The following is a 13290-nucleotide window of genomic DNA, read 5'->3' on the forward strand; positions in this document are numbered from 1 at the left end:
GGGACTGGGATGGGGAGGGGGATGCTGGGACTGGGATGCAGGGGGTGCTGGGTCCAGCATCATGGGTGCTGCCAGCCCTGCCTGGTCCCCAGTCTTGAGCAGAACCCCCCCTGCCCCTTCCCCTCCTGCCACTCTCTGCTGCTGCTTCCCTGCTTCCTCCTCCTCCTCCTCCTCCTCACTCTGCTCCGCTCACCCACTCCTGGTTCCTGGCTCTGGTGGTGGCTCATCCCAAAGCACCCCAAAATCCCCTTCCCTTGGTGTCCTTCAGGGCTGGCGGGGGCCATGCTGCCTGCATCCCCCTGCCAGGTACCCAGCGCCGGACCCCCCCACTGCCTGCGCTGAGGGGACACTGGGACACACCTGGGTCCTCCCCAATGGGCACAGCCGCAGCCGAAGCGCAGAAAGGGGCGAGAAAACCACTCTGAGCTCCAGAACCAAACGTGGAGTGTTTCCATGGCAATCGATGGCGGCTCTTCCCGGTGACCTTGGCCATCCCGCTGTGATCCCGGTGCCACCTGGGCCCATCCGCAAGCCCCTCTGTAGCTGGTGGCCACTGAGCCTGGATGAAGTCTCCAGCCAGCCAAAGCTGGTCCCCGAGGGGGCTGTGGGGGTGCCATGGGGTGCTCTGCCCTTCTCCGTGGCTCAGCATCCCCCGGCCCAGCCCTGCTCTCGAGTGCACCCACCCTCGCTGCAGAAGTGACTGCATGAAGCTGCAGAAACCACCCCAGCTGGAGGCGAGAAAGGGCTGGTTTACCAAAAAACCCACAAATATTTGCAGCTGTGTATAAGCAGCAGGGCTGCAAGGATCCACCACCCAACCACTCCAGGGGCAGGAGGGCTGGAACCCCCACCATGGCTGGATGTGGCATCCCTGTCCGGAGCTGGATCCCCACCCGGAGTGGGGTGATTCAGCCCCATGGCTTTTGGGTCAATCCGGCAGTCTCTGCCGGGCGCTGGGCACGTGGCTCTGGCCCCAAAGCCTCTCCGTGAGCCTCCCCAAGAGCACCGGGGGGGATGAGCCCCCCCCCATGCCAGCTGGGCAACCCGCTACCGGTTCTTACATGCTTAAGTAGAGAAGACATCAATTAGTGCCACTGCAAACTGTCCGCGCTCAGGGTGCGCAGGAGGACTGAAAAATTAATGAGGGCTTAATTGAAGCAGCATGGCTGCCAGGGCTGAGACCGGCACAGCTCAGCTCATGTGCCGAAGGGGCATGGGGTGGTTGGAAGAGGTGGGGGAACGCCAGGCTGGGAGTGCGACAGGGACACCCTCGGGATGGGGACAAGGGCTGTTGTGGGGTTCTGGGGTGTCCAAATTTTGGGGGATGCAGCACCCTGAGTCCCGGTGCTGGGGACGTGCCCAGGCTCATGCGGGGCTGGCTGCGCTGGTGGCCCCAAGCGCACGGGCCGGAGCACCCAGCTGAGCCCAGCACCCAGACTGGGTGCCCTAACGTGAACCCAGGCTCAACTGGGATGTTGGCCCTGGGATTGCAGGAGGGGAACCAGGGTCTCCGGAGACGGGGAACGGGCTCCGCAGGCAGCGCCGGCTCCGTGGCAGCCCTTTGCTCCCTGCTCCGGCAGCAGCATCACCCCAGCTCCCTGCCCCCAGGGTCCCTGGGGTGCAGAGCTGCCAGGGCGTCACCAGTTCCAAAAAAACCTCATTTTCCAGCTACACTGCTAAATGCAAAGGGCTGCAGCTTCCCCCAGCGGCTACGGGCTGCACCAGCACAGCTTGGGGGGCTGTGTCCAATGTGGGGGGACCCCGCAGCCACAGCCCCCCCGCTGCCTGGGTCCACTGCAGCCGGATCAGCCCCCCCAAAACTGCTGGGAGCCATGGGGAGCAGGAGTCACCGCCGCTCACCCCGGCCTCCCAACAGCCCTTGTCCCACTGTATCGCCAGATCAGCCGGCGGTGATGCCGGTGGTGGGGGGCATCGGTAGCTCAGCCAACCCCTCTGTGACCCCCCCAATGCTCCTTTCCCATGAGTGTCCCCATAACAAGGTCCTGGGCAGGACCTGTCACCCCAGATGGGGGCAGCTGGGCAGGGCTGGGGACAGGGATGGACACTGTCCTTTTGGGCTAGTCCACAGTGTTCACGGCTAGTGCAACCCCACAAAATCCCCCGTTTTCCAGTGACACACTGGGCAGCAGCCACACGACCCGAGCACGGGACTGTGGGCCACGGGCACATGCTGGGACATCGGGACGGGCTCCGGGGGGCTTCTCCTCTGGCACAGCCCCACCACGGGTGGCACATCCACAGGCACGTGTGCCCAGAGGAAACCCGGTGCCAGCCCCGCTGCGGGCAGCATTTGGGGTTGAGCTGTGGTTTGCAAAGAGTTTTGGAGCAAAACAGGGATTTCTCACTCTCTTGCTCATTTCTTCTGCTGCTCTCTCCCTTCAAGCCATGTTTCCTCGCCAGCAGCCTCAGCCTTTCCCCAGCTGCTCGCCATCCCTGGAGCAGGTCCCTTCCCTACCCGCTGTGCCCCACGGCCAAGGCTTGGTGCCACATGTCCTGGCCGGCACTGGGGTGCTGTAAGGTGGGCACCCATCCCATGCTTTGCTGCGCAGAAATGCCCTTGTAAAGGGGCGAGGAGCTGCTGTCACCCACGACATGTCCCTGGGGAACACCCCTGGGTGCCACTGGGCAAGCTGGACCTGGGGTGACCACAGCACTGGGGGTCCCTCTTGATGTCCCTGCCATGATGCCCAGTGCTATGCTGGGAAAAGGGGGTGCGGGGTGGAAAAGCAGAAATACTCCGATTTTGGGGTTCCCCACCTGCTTCTTACCTCCCACATCACCCCTGTGGGAACAGCTCTGTTCTGGCACGTGCCATCCAAACCCCCCCAGCCCCAGTTTGGGGGGACGGATGGTGCTGCCTGGCCAAAACGGGGCTCCTGGGGCACGCGTGTGGTTTGGTCCCATGGCAGTGGCACCGGGTGGGTTCGGTGGCTGTCCCCCTCCCTGGAGTGGGAGGTAGGGGGGAAGCAGTGTCATCCATAGGCTGGGGCAGGAGCAGAGGAAAATTTGGGGCTTCCCTCCCCTTGCTCAGAGTGGGCTGTGGGTGCACGGGCTGCCAGGGCTGAGCCGGGCTGGCTCTGACAAGGGGGGGGACACACGCAGGCACCCGCTCGCTATCACCGCATCCCCCAAAACCAGGGAGAAACACCCGAGCGGGACCCGGATCCCTCTCCCATACAGGCCACAGAGGTTTGCCGGCCGGCACGTAGAGAGTTAAGCGTCCCCGTCTCCCTCACACTTGAGACGTCACCGTCACCAGTGGCGTGGGGGGGGTGGGGGGTGGGCTGGGGGGCTATGGTGGTCTTTGTGGTGCATTCGGCAGCTGGCGCAGGGCGGCTCACGCACACGGCGGGCGGCTCTTCCCCGACACCCCACGCTCCGGCAGCATCCGCAGACAACCGGCAGCGGCCACCGCCTGCCCACGCCTCGAGCTCCCCACCGCCACGGTGAGCAAGGGCCGCCACGGGGGACGGGGGACAGGGATGCCACCAGGCCTTGAGAGCAGGGTTGGGGGGGGGGGGCGGGTGGGCTACGGCAGCCGCTGGCTCTCTCCCCTGGGGACCCAAACTGGTAGCAGCCCCTCTTTCTCTTTGCACCCCCCAGCCCGGTGCGCCCAACGCTTGCTTGCTGCCCCCAGGATTGGGGGTGATGGGGTGCTGCTCTCTTTCCCCCCCCCCCCCCGCCCCACCTGGAGGATGCTGCAGCCCCACGGTTGCCCTGGGTGGGTGCGGGTGCACAGCTGGGTGCTCGCCCGCGCCGGCTGGGTGCTGCGGCTCGGCTCCCCCCCGGCAGCCCTGCGGTAAATCTTGCTGCTCACCCGCAGCCGCAGCAAGGCAAGAGGGGAGGCCCCCCCCGGCACCCCGCTGGCCCCGCTCGGGGTGGGAGGGGGGGGGGCTCAGCCCCATAGTGGGGGGACTCGCACCTCCCTCCATCCAGGGAGGTCCCCAAACTGGCGTGGGGGGGGTGTGGGTGGGTGACAGTCCTGGGAAGCCCCAGCTCCACCCTGGGCAGGGCTGGGGGGTATCCCGGCTCATCCTGGGGCAGGATCTGGCCCCGGCACCTTGGTTCCCAGGATAAGGTGCCCCCCCCCCAAAAAAAAATCCTTCAGGCACCACGTATCCGAGCCTGCAACGGCTGCAGCGATGCTGGCGTGGCCATGGGCGGGGGGGGCAATGGCAGCGGCGGTGGGCACCGGGCCTGGCACCCAGTGGGCACCCAGCGGGCAGGGGGGGTGCTGCGGTATGTGGAACCAAATCAAGGGGAAGGGGCACCCAGCCCCTGGCCGGGGGTGCGGCGCTGCACCAGGCTGTGGTGCCCACAGCGATGCCGTGCCAGCGGCAAAGGGGCACAGCCCCAAAACAGCCCTGGGTGACAAGGGAATGGCCTGATCCGGCGGCATCGCTGCCCCTTTGGTGTGGTCAGCCTGGGCATCGCCGGCTGGGGGGGGAGAAATGCTCCTGGGTGCAGGATTTGGCCCTGCCTGGAGCAGGAGAGGGAGGTTTCACCCCATCTGCTGGGAAGTCCCCATGGAGGTGACACCTGCGACGGGGTCCCTGTGGGGCAGGATGCTCCGGGGGGGGGGCGGAAAGCGGGGAGACGTGGCGGTGCAGGGAGAGGAGTGGGTGCCGGAGCGGGGCTGGGGTGCGGGGAGGTCACCGCAGGGAGGGACAAAAACCCGGGGCCACCTCGGGTGTGGCTGGGGACGGGGAACCCTCGAGGGCAGCCATCCCCCAGCAGCGCGCCCCTCCGCGAGAGCAGTCCTGGGATGGGGCGCCTTTCCCAGTGGATTTGGGGTGTGCGCTTCCCCCCAGTTCAGCCGCATGGCAATGGGCAGCCTGCACTGGAAGGAGCCCCTCGCCCTCCCCGACAGCCACCTTGGGGGGGGGGGACAGGGATGTGCCGTGGCTCCCCGGGCCAAGGGCCACCGTGGGGCATAGCCACCTGGGGCCAAGGAAATGGTGCAAATCAGGGGCTGAGCCCCAAGCAGAACTGCCCCTCCAGACCGGGGTGGGGGCTGCAGCAATCGCCATCCTCCCACCCAGCACCGAACCCCCGTGCCACGGCTCAGGCCTCACACCGGGGTGTCCCCACGCCGGGGACTGCAGGGACACGTCCGTGCCCCTCCTTGGGCACAGGCAGAGTTCAGCGGTGACAAATCCCAGCCCCGAGCCGCCCGTCAAGGACAACCGCGGCACGGGCACGAGGATGCCCGCACGCCGATCGCAGCATGTACGCGAACGCTGGAGCAGAGCGGGTGCGAATCTCCCACCCCGCAGGCACCGCAGGACCCCCCCCAGCACCCTCCTGCAGAGCCCAGCATCCCTCCAAAACACCCCAGCACCCAGCGAGAAGAACCCTGGGGTCACTGCACCAGGGCAGCCTTGGGCAGCTTTATGCCCCACCGCAGGGTACAAGCACCCACCACGCGTGGGGAAACTGAGGCAGAGGTGTGCAGCGGGGAACCTGGGTGCCCTGGCTCCCCTAAAGCAGCTTGCATTTCGGCATCAGGCTGCTGCATCCCATGCAACCCCGATGTAAAGCCACGGCTTTCTGGGCCCGGGAGGAGGAAGGCAGAGCCATGGCCGTTGATGCCGAAGGGCTGCGCTGGGGCTGAGTGGGCAGCGCTGGGCTGGGGGGCAGCAGCCCCATCCCAGGCACGAAGCTGCCCCATCCCTCCCCACTGCTCCTGTCTCCTCCAGCTCTCCCTCTCCCCTTCCCCAGCCATGTTAATTAAACCCAAGTGCTTAATTACAGCCTGCTGAATCCCGCGGCTGCTTCCCAGAGCCCGCTAACACTGTGGGGTCAAGCCGGACCCCCCCCCCCAACATCCCTGTAGGAAACGTGGGGGACGGGGGAACCGGGGGGAGCATCCCGGCGTCTGCAGGATTTGGGTTGCGGCTCATCAGCGGCATAAACGGATCTTCACGCAACGCATGGAAAAGAGCAAACCCAAGCAGCGGCGCCGGGAAAGTCATCCCTGGGGGTCTTGGCCTCTCCAAGGAAAGATGGGGACAGATGGCTCAGCCCCGGGGTTGTCCCTGAGCTGCTGGCAGGTCCCCCAAGGGGTGCGGAGGGAAGGGGATGCTCAGCCGGTGCCCGGCAAGCTCCTGATAACACCGGCTGCTGGCAATAAAAAAATAATCGAGGCAAATAAGGTGAAGGCTGGCGGCAGCATGCAGGGCTGCGAGCCGGGGTGGGGGGAGCCAGCGTACCCACCGTCCTTCCCCTCCTGGTCACCCACCGGTGGGTGCCCGGGACAGAGGGGTGCCCGGCGGGGGGGTGGACTGACCCTGTCACCCTCCTGCCCGCAGGTCCCCGCCAGCCCATGAAGTGATTCGGGTGGGTGGCACAGCCCCTGCTCCTGCCATAGCTCCCGCCGCCGCCGCACCGGGCACCGAGGTAAGGACCCAGGGCTGTGGCCGTGGGGTGGGTGGGATGCTCCGGCGTGGGCACCAGACCCCCAAACCCGGTCCGTGGGGCAGAAATCCCAGTTGGGGTCTTCCCCTGTCCGTGGGGGATACCCAGCCCCGTCACCTGGGGGAACTGGCATGACCCTGTGGGGGTCACCTGGGGCAGCCCCCCCCCCCCCGTCCCCCAGTCGAGAATGGGGGGGTCAGGGCGGAGGAACCGGGGTGCCTCGGGGGAGGCGGCGAGGCCAGGGGTGACCACAGGAAGCGTGATGGTCACGAACCCGCGCCCCGCTTCCCTCCCCGCCTCGGCAAACGGCAGCGGCAGAAGTGCCGGGGCGAGAGCCGCCGCGTTTCGGCAGATGCTCGCACCCGTGCACCTCAGCCGGGGAGGGTTGGGGCTGGGGACGGCGGGGCCGTGGGGTGCAGAGCCCGGCAGGACGGGTGCAGGTAGGTGCCACGGCAGCAGCGGTGGGGGCTCGGGTGTGCCGGGGTGTCCGGCCGGCGGCACCGGTGCTGTTCCACTCTGTTCTGTTTCTCTCGCTCAGGTCTGCTGGCCATGGGCAACCTGATAAAGGTATTGGGCAAAGATTTAGAAAACTGTCCTCATTTTTTCCTGGATTTTGAAAGTAAGTCCCGTGAGCAGGGCGGGCGCGGGGAGGGGACCAGGGCCGCCACCGCGGCTGCTCTCCGGAAGATGGGGACAGGCACGGTGTCCCCGAGCAGCCCCGTGTCCCCAGGTGCCTTGGGGCAGCCCCGGACATACCCCGCAATGGGCTGAGCGGGGCAGGGGAGCAGGACCCCAAGAGATGCCCTGACCCTGAAAGCGTGGGGAGACATCCCCGGCTGAGTGGTGGGGATACAGGATACGTCCCGGCAGTGGGACCTGGCCCACGAGGACCTCAGGGATGTGCCCCGCTGCTGTTAGTCGATGGCACCGGGTGGCCATGTGGCACGTCCCCTGCCACCGCCACGGCAGGGACAGCTCGGAGGCCAGGGATGCCGGGGAAGGAGGAGGGAAGGATCCGTACCGCCTGCCTTGGCCGGGAAGGGCGGCGCGGTGGTCGCAGCCTGCGCCTGAGGGATGGAGATTGGGGACCCCCGGTTCGGTCCAGGGGACCTGCCCCAGCTTCCCACTGACCTGGGCTAACCGGGAGAGGAAAGCACGGCTCTCCGACCTCCCAGGCTGGCACGGGGCAGATGGTGCCCGCCGTGGCAAGATGCCAGACCCGGTGCAGCCCTGTGCCCCCCCCCCCTTCCTCCCTTTCTCCCCCCCCCCGCCTTCCTCCCAGGGCACAGCTCAGAGCAAGAGCGAGGGTGGGGGGGTAAAAATAGCGCAGCAGCAAACCGCTCGCCCCGGCGGGGAGAGGCCGCGCTCAGCTCGCCGCACCACCTCCGGCATCGGCACGTCCCGAAATAGCTGGGGCCGGGGTCACGCAGCCACCCCGCTCCCACAGCCAGGGACCTTCTTGGCTCCTCGTGGTGGGTCCTTTGAGGGGGGGACAGTCTTCGCTCGCCTCCAACCCCCTCCGCAGCCCCCCACCCCGGCACTGTGGGGGCTCCCTGGGACCCCCCCCCCCCCCCAATTTCAGGGCTGGCTCCGCAGCTTGGCGGGCAGCGGGGGGGATACCTGTAGCCAAGATTTCAGGGAGTCGTTCACCGCTTCACCCTCCTCGCCGGAGCCCGGCGGCTCTCTCCTCCCTTCGCTCCTTCCTCTCCATCACCCCATCCGCCAGCGCTCATCACCATCGGGGTGGGGGGGGGAAGAGGCTGCAGCCCGGGACCGGGAGCAGCCGGGGGGTCACCCGCCGGCCGGGGGGATCACCTCGAGCCCCCGGGGAGCAGCGGGGGGGAGGACAGGGGCTCCGGCTGCCGCCGGCCGCTGCCCTCAGCCCAGCACCTCTTCCCCGAGCACCACCTCACCATCATGCTTTTTTCCTCTTGTTTCTTCTCTTGCAGGTTTCACATGGGGAACCTTCTTAAAGTGTTGACTTATAACGAACTTGACCAAGGCCCTAATTTTTTCCTTGACTTTGAAAGTGAGATGGGATTTTTATTTTCTTTTTTTTGTTTCGTACTTATTCTGAGTTCCACATCCACACCATTTTGAGTTCTCGTACCCGTCGCCCATCGCATCGCGCCCATCCCAGACGTCCTCCCTCCCCCCCCCCAAAACCTTTGCCGTCCGGGGGTCTCCCCGGGGAGGGGGGGGCCGCAGCCGCCGGGGCAGACCCATGGCCGGGGGCTATCGCTCCGCACCTCTTCCCCGGGGCACTTTGCAGCCCGTTGGGGCCAGCCCGGGGCTGGGGGCTGCTCGGGGACCCCTGTGAGCAGGACCACGGTCGCAGGGCAGCCAGGACTCACCCCCACTCGCCCCCCCCCCCCCCCCCCAACCCCGTGGCTTGGCTCAAGCTCGGGCAAGGAGACGGACCAGGGGGACAAACCTGCCAGGAAGGGCTGCGGGCTGGCGGGAGAGCCGCGGGACGGGGTGCTGGCACCCCGCTCCGGCTCTTGCCGCCCAGAACCCCGCTCAGAGCCCTCCGGGTTTCTCTTCCCCCCCCTCCCCGGGGCGCTGCCCTGCAGATGCGCAGCCGACGGAGGCCGAGACGGCGGTGTGGAACCAGGTGAACGCCGTGCTGGAAGAGGCGCAGGCAATCCTGGCCGAGCTGCAGTCGTACACGGGTGCCGGGCAGGAGATCCGAGAGGTGGGGGCAACCCCCAGCGCCCGCTGACCACCCACCCACCCGCCGTGGCTTGGGGCAACTGCTGATGCTCTTTCCCCAGGCCATCCAAAATCCCGGGGACCTGCGGCTGCAGGAGAGGGCCTGGAGCGCCGTCTGCCCCCTCGTCGCCAAGCTGAAGCGCTTCTATGAGTTTTCCCTGCGGCTGGGTGAGCACCCCGAATCCCCGTTTCCCCCTTCCTTATATTCCCCCGTTGCATCTCGCATCCCTCCCCTGATGCAGGAACGGGGCAGGTTTGGGGGGGAGCCCTGCCCGTGGGGCGTGCTCAGGTGTGGATGCTGCGCTGCCCCGTGCCTCAGTTTCCCCAGTCGGGGCTGGGGAGGTGCACGGGAGCAGGAAGGGGACCAGCGGTGCTTCGTCCCCAGAGAACGCCCTGCGGAGCCTGCTGGAGGCCCTCACCAGCCCCCCGTACGCTCCGACCCAGCACCTCGAGCGGGAGCAAGCCTTGGCCAAGCAGTTTGCCGAGATCCTCCACTTCACCCTCAGCTTCGACGAGCTCAAGGTGCCTCCCCGTGGACCCTTGTGTGGGATGAGGGCTGGGGGCGGGGGGGGGGTCTGCAGGGTCCCCGCACTGGGACCGTGCAAAAGCCGTGAGCCAGCGCAGTCCCTTGGGACCCTCGAGGTTCGCCCCGAGCACACCGAGCCGGCCGTGGCCCCCACCCCAGCCCCTAACGCCGGACTCCCCTCGGCAGATGACCAACCCCGCCATCCAGAACGACTTCAGCTACTACAGAAGGACCATCAGCCGAAATCGCATTAACAACCTGCAGGTGAGAGGACAACGCCGTTCCCCGCATCCCCCCCCCCCCACCCAGAGGTGGCCTCCCCCAAGGGGGGGGTCACAGGACTGGGGATGGCTTGGGGTGGGGGTCGGCCACCCCAATGGCCCCCATCATCTTCCTCCCCTGCAGCTGGACGCGGAGAGCGAGGTGAACAACGAGATGGCCAACAGGATGTCCCTCTTCTACGCCGAGGCCACCCCCATGCTCAAAACACTCAGCAATGCCACCACCAAATTCGTTTCGGAGGTGAGAGAGGCCGGTGACGGGGGGACCCTCAGGGTGGGGGGAAGCCCCCCCTCCAGCCCCGGCACCGTGCAGGGGTCAGGAGGGGAAACGGCAGCCGGGACCTGCTGGGTTTCAGAACAAGACCCTTCCGATCGAGGACACAACCGACTGCCTGAGCACCATGGCGTGTGTCTGCAGGGTGATGCTGGAGACCCCGTGAGTACCTCGCACAGGGTGGGGGGGGGGACATCTCGGTGCCAGGGTCCCTCTGTCACCCCCCCCCGGGCTCAGCTGACCCCTCTCCCGGCGCAGGGAGTACCGAAGCCGCTTCACCAACACCGAGACCCTCCTCTTCTGCATGCGGGTGATGGTCGGCGTCATCATCCTCTACGACCACGTCCACCCCGTGGGGGCCTTCGCGAAGACCTCCAAGATCGACGTGAGTGGCCGGGGGGGGTGCGGTGGAGGGGGGTCACAGCCATCCCGCTCATCCCAGTGTAGCTGTGATACCTGGGGGTCCCTATCCCTGGATGTTCCCTGTGGGGACATCTCTGAGTTGGTCCGGAGGGGAACTGGTCCCGCTCCCCAAGCAGCGAGGAGGAGGATGGGGAGGAAGGGGGAAAGCCCCGCCGTGGTGCGTCCGGCTGCTCACTCCCTTTCTCTCTCCCCCCCCCCAGATGAAAGGCTGCATCAAAGTCTTGAAAGACCAACCCTCAACCAGCACCGAGGGGCTCCTGAATGCCCTGAGGTGAGCCAAGGGGTTGGGGCGCATGGTGGAGGGGGGTATGGGGCTGTGGGATGATGGCAGAGCGGGTCGGGGCACGGCGGGGTGACCGTCCCCTCCCCGTCCAGGTACACCACTCGGCACCTCAACGACGACACCACGTCCAAACAGATCCGGGCCCTGCTGCAGTGAGCGCGGGGCGGCCGCCGGAGCCAGCCCCGACCCCGCGCACGTCACCCGTGTCACCTACGCCCATGACCATACCGCTCATTTTGTACAGAAGGAAAAGGGACAATAAGAAATACAAAAAAAAAAAAAAAATATCAAAACGGCCCAAGGCCACCCCTCCATGCGCTCCTGACCCCTTCCCATCTCCACCTCCCCCCCCCCCCCAAATCAGCACCCATTTACTGGACACAAGGCGCAGGTGGCACCACGGGGACACTGCACCGGGGGTGCTGGGGCTAGGCAGGATAGACCCGGGCAAGGATGTGCCGATGGGGCCGACGGCAGCGAGCGTCCGCGGCACGGGGGGCACCTTGGGGAGGGGGGAAAGGGGCAGGTGCCACCCCCGTCCCCGTCCTCGTCCCCGAGCATCCGGCTGCGGAGGAGGAGGAATAAACATCCCTGCGGATCTGCACTGACTCTGGTGGAAACGGCTCAGTCTCACCTGGTAGATTTTTAATATGAGCAATTAAATCTCCACTCACCTCTTCTTTTCTACATTTTTTTTTGGGGTGTGAAATAAAATGACATTTAATCTGTTCGTGGCCGGAGCGGGGCCGTCTCTGCTGCATCCCATCCCACGCTGCACCGGCTGGAAGCACCGGGATCACCGTGCCTGCCCCTCGTGGGCCAGGGACCCCATCCGTGACACCCCTGGGACTGAATCCCCCCCTCCCAGGGACCACATCTCCCCCTCCATGACACCGTGGGAATCCATCCCTGCTGGATGATCCCTGCGGGATCCATCCTCCCAACCCCACCGTGACACTGTCAGTGACCAAGAGCTCCTGAAGGGACAACAGCCCGGGGTGTCCCCCCCCTCCGTGGTGGTGCTGCCCCCCCCTCACCCCCCCAGCTGCCCCTAAGCCAGCCTGCCCAGGGCACCCTCCTGCCCCAGCAACTGCAGACTGGGAGAACTGGGAGGCTGCTGGAAGCCATGGCTGGCTGCCACGGGCCCGTCCCTTTGCCGGCAGATGGCCCTGTGACACCGTGACAAAACAGCCCTGGAGTCCCCCCCACACACCCCCCCAGCACCCCCCCACCAGCTCTACCGTGGGGGGACCCACTCACCCCCCCCCCCACTAAAGCCCCCCAAACTGGGGGATGCCCCGACGGACACCCTGCAGCGCAGGGCGTCGTACCAGCCCTCGGTGGGGGCTGCATCACCCTCCCACCCCCCCCAAGGGGACACCCCAAGACTCGTCCTGCTGCGGCCACGCTCCTGGGGTGCAGGGCGAAGTCCCCCCCGAGTTTGGTGTCCCGCCAGCCAGATGGTGCTCTCCTTCCCGCTGCCTTTCCCACCGGACAGCCGTGGGCAGCTGCCCGCGCTGCCGGCCCCCCCTCGCTGCCGGGGGACGATGGGCACCTCTACGTGTGCCACCAGGACCCCAGAACCTTCGTGGAGGGCGGCTCTCTGATGGCATGCCCATGCCTCAGTTTCCCCACCTGTGCAATGGGTGACAACCGCTGCCTCCAGTGCGTGCCGGAGGGCGCGCGGGCAGGGTCCCCCCAGCCTCCTGCACACTGGACACCCCCCCAGAATTGCTCAGGGTGCCAACATAGGGACACCCATCCCACCCACCGCAGCCCGGCACAACCCCACGTCTCCAAATCTGCGTGGGCACCCACCAGCACCCCCGGCCACGGCAGCCCTGGGGGATCGTGAGCAGCGCAAGGAGGGGACAAAAAGGGGAAAAAACCTGGCAGCCCCCAGCCCTTCGGATACCGGCGTTTCCTGGGCCCGGTGCCAGGATCCAGCCGCGCACACCCCGGCTTTGCCGCCAAAGCCGCCCAACTCCCGCGCGGCACGGGACGCACACGCTGTTGCACAACCTCGGCCAACGGCTCCTTTTATTTTTAGGCTCTTGCTACACGGCTTCCCCGTAGCCCGCCAGAAATGCCGCCGAGGCACCGGGATGGGCCACGGGATGCGAAACGCCCTGCCCTGCTCCCAGCCCCCGCAGCAATCAGAGCAACTCCATGCACCAGCCGTGCCTCAGTTTCCCCATTAATTACCTTCGCCCACCACCCTTGCGGTGGCAGCGATGCCAGCCAGCCCTGCTGACCCCAAGCGGGCTCCGAGAGCTCCCTCCCACCGAGCCCATCACCCAGGGCTTCGTTAAATCCCCCTGCTCCGCGGCACAACGATCCCACCTGGGAACCG

At 66.7% G+C, this 13290-nt stretch overlaps 1 protein-coding gene across 2 annotated transcripts; it reads left to right on the top strand.

Moving 5' to 3' along the window:
• Positions 1–6987: 6987 nt before the first annotated feature.
• LOC142040624 (CYFIP-related Rac1 interactor A-like) lies at positions 6988–11257 on the top strand. 2 transcript variants are annotated; one of them, XM_075048719.1, is made up of 10 exons: positions 6988–7057; positions 9012–9133; positions 9213–9318; positions 9536–9672; positions 9863–9940; positions 10082–10198; positions 10314–10393; positions 10490–10616; positions 10855–10925; positions 11030–11257. In XM_075048719.1, exons 1-10 carry the CDS (start codon positions 6988–6990, stop codon positions 11091–11093), a joined length of 972 nt encoding a protein of 323 aa, XP_074904820.1. In that variant the 3' UTR covers positions 11094–11257. The 2 variants fall into 2 exon arrangements, with proteins under 2 accessions (XP_074904820.1, XP_074904819.1); XM_075048718.1 differs by lacking the exon at positions 6988–7057 and adding an exon at positions 8356–8467.
• The last annotated feature ends 2033 nt before the right edge of the window (positions 11258–13290 follow it).

The sequence above is a fragment of the Buteo buteo genome, chromosome 16 (assembly GCF_964188355.1).
Source record: "Buteo buteo chromosome 16, bButBut1.hap1.1, whole genome shotgun sequence".
Lineage (NCBI taxonomy): Eukaryota > Metazoa > Chordata > Aves > Accipitriformes > Accipitridae > Buteo > Buteo buteo.